Below are 1,913 nucleotides of genomic sequence, written 5' to 3' on the forward strand. Positions count from 1 at the left end.
TGCATCTAGTTTGATGACTTTTGACTCGTACAGGCAAACATGTGAGAACACAGGAGACCCGTGACTTGCACAAGCAAATATGTGAGGACTCAGGAGACTCGTGACTCGCACATGCAAACATGTGAGAACACAGGAAACCCGTGACTCACATAGGCAAACATGTGAGAACAGGAGATCCGTGACTTGCACAAACAAACATGTGAGGACACAGGAGACCCGTGACTAGCACAGGAAAATATGTGAGAACACAGGAGACCCGTGACTTGCACAAGTAAACATGTGAGGACACAAGAGACTCGTGATGACACAGTGATTTCTTGTTTCCTATATTAAGGGATGCATTGGCAGCTTTGTAGAGTAGCCGGGTTTTATCTTTTCTTTGTTAGCTCCTTTATTCTCTAAATAAATTTTCTTATTATCATTCCATATGAATTTTAATATTGGAGGCACTTCTAATGTCGAAATTGGAAATTCATCTTCCTTTGATTCAGAAGATGCAGTCATGGAGACTCCTCATATGGCGCTATCAGAAGATGAAATAGTTTGTCGAATGATTCATAATAATAATAGGATTATGCAAATTGCTCTCATACTTCATAACAACGAAGTTGTCCATGGAGTGATACATCGAGATCGTGAAGCGGCAAATCAAAACTTGTTCAATGATTATTTTTTGGAAAACCCCCGATATAATGAAAATATGTTCCAACGACGTTATCGAATGTCTCGATCTTTGTTCCTTCGGATACTGAATGCAGTTCAAAGCCACGATAACTATTTTCAACAACAAAGAGATGTTCTTGGTAGACTTGGGTTTTCACCTTTACAAAAAGTAACTGCCGTATTCCGGATGCTAGCATATGGTTTATCAGCAGATGCTACTGATGAGTATGTCAAAATTGGTGAGTCAACTCCATTGAAAGCTTGAAGAGATCTTGTCGTGCAATTGTGGAGATTTTTTTGAGTCAATATCTTTGAACTCCCAATGCCAATGATATCGCAAGGTTGCTACACATTGGCTAACAACGAGGTTTTCCTGGAATGATGGATAGTCTAGATTGTATGCATTGGAAGTAAAAAAAATTGTCCCACGGCATGGGCTGGCCAATACAGAGGTCGGTATGGGTCACCAACCATTATTTTTGAAGCAATTGCCGATTATGATATTTGGATATGGCATGCTTATTTTGGGATGCCAGGTACGAGTAATGACATAAATGTGTTAATATCATTTCATTTACTTTCTAATTTAGCTCAAGGTATTGTTCCTCCTACTCATTATATTATTCAAGGCAAAGAATATAACATGGGATATTATTTAGCTAATAACATATATTCTAAATGGTCAACTATTGTGCAAACTATTCATGAACCACGTAGCTGGAAAAAGAAGTACTTTGCCATGAAACAAGAATCCTGCAAGAAAGATGTGGAATGTGCCTTTGGAGTTCTACAATTAAGATTTGCAATTGTTGCAAGACCTATACGTTTTTGGAGTAAGAATGTGTTATGTGACATAATGACAACTTGTATTATCATGCATAACATGATAGTTGAGGATGAGAGAGATCTCAGTGCACCAGTTGTAGAATCGACAGATATGCCTGGACCAACTGTGGAAGTCATCAAAGATGAAAATGCTCGATTTGAAAAGTTTGTGGCTCGATATAAGTAAATTAAAGACAAAGAAGCTCACTTTGCACTTCGCAATGCATTGATAGAGCATTTGTGGGAGCAATATACTAATTCTGAATATTCTTAAAACTGTTGAGATGATGTTTCTTTCGTAATATTATGTTGTAATATTATGCATTTGTTGTATATTTTTTTTTATGATTTTTAATGTAAAATTTTTAATTAAGTAATTTTATTTTTGTTGTTAAAATTTTAATCAACAATGTGTTTATTAATTA

General features: G+C 36.3%; 1 protein-coding gene across 1 annotated transcript; it reads left to right on the top strand.

Moving 5' to 3' along the window:
• The first annotated feature begins 721 nt into the window (after positions 1-721).
• LOC120267278 lies at positions 722-1,675 on the top strand. The gene is made up of 2 exons (XM_039274952.1): positions 722-902; positions 1,254-1,675. The coding sequence occupies exons 1-2, from the start codon at positions 722-724 to the stop codon at positions 1,673-1,675; spliced, it is 603 nt and encodes a 200-aa protein (XP_039130886.1).
• The last annotated feature ends 238 nt before the right edge of the window (positions 1,676-1,913 follow it).

This window comes from Dioscorea cayenensis, chromosome 8 (genome assembly GCF_009730915.1).
Source record: "Dioscorea cayenensis subsp. rotundata cultivar TDr96_F1 chromosome 8, TDr96_F1_v2_PseudoChromosome.rev07_lg8_w22 25.fasta, whole genome shotgun sequence".
In the NCBI taxonomy this organism is placed as follows: Eukaryota; Viridiplantae; Streptophyta; class Magnoliopsida; order Dioscoreales; family Dioscoreaceae; genus Dioscorea; species Dioscorea cayenensis.

Coding starts and splice junctions, on each gene's coding strand:
- LOC120267278 (XM_039274952.1), top strand. CDS start 722: ATGTCTCGATCTTTGTTCCTTCGGATACTGAATGCAGTTCAAAGCCAC. Junction 903..1,253: donor TGATGAGTATGTCAAAATTG/GTGAGTCAACTC, acceptor TTTCTAATTTAG/CTCAAGGTATTGTTCCTCCT.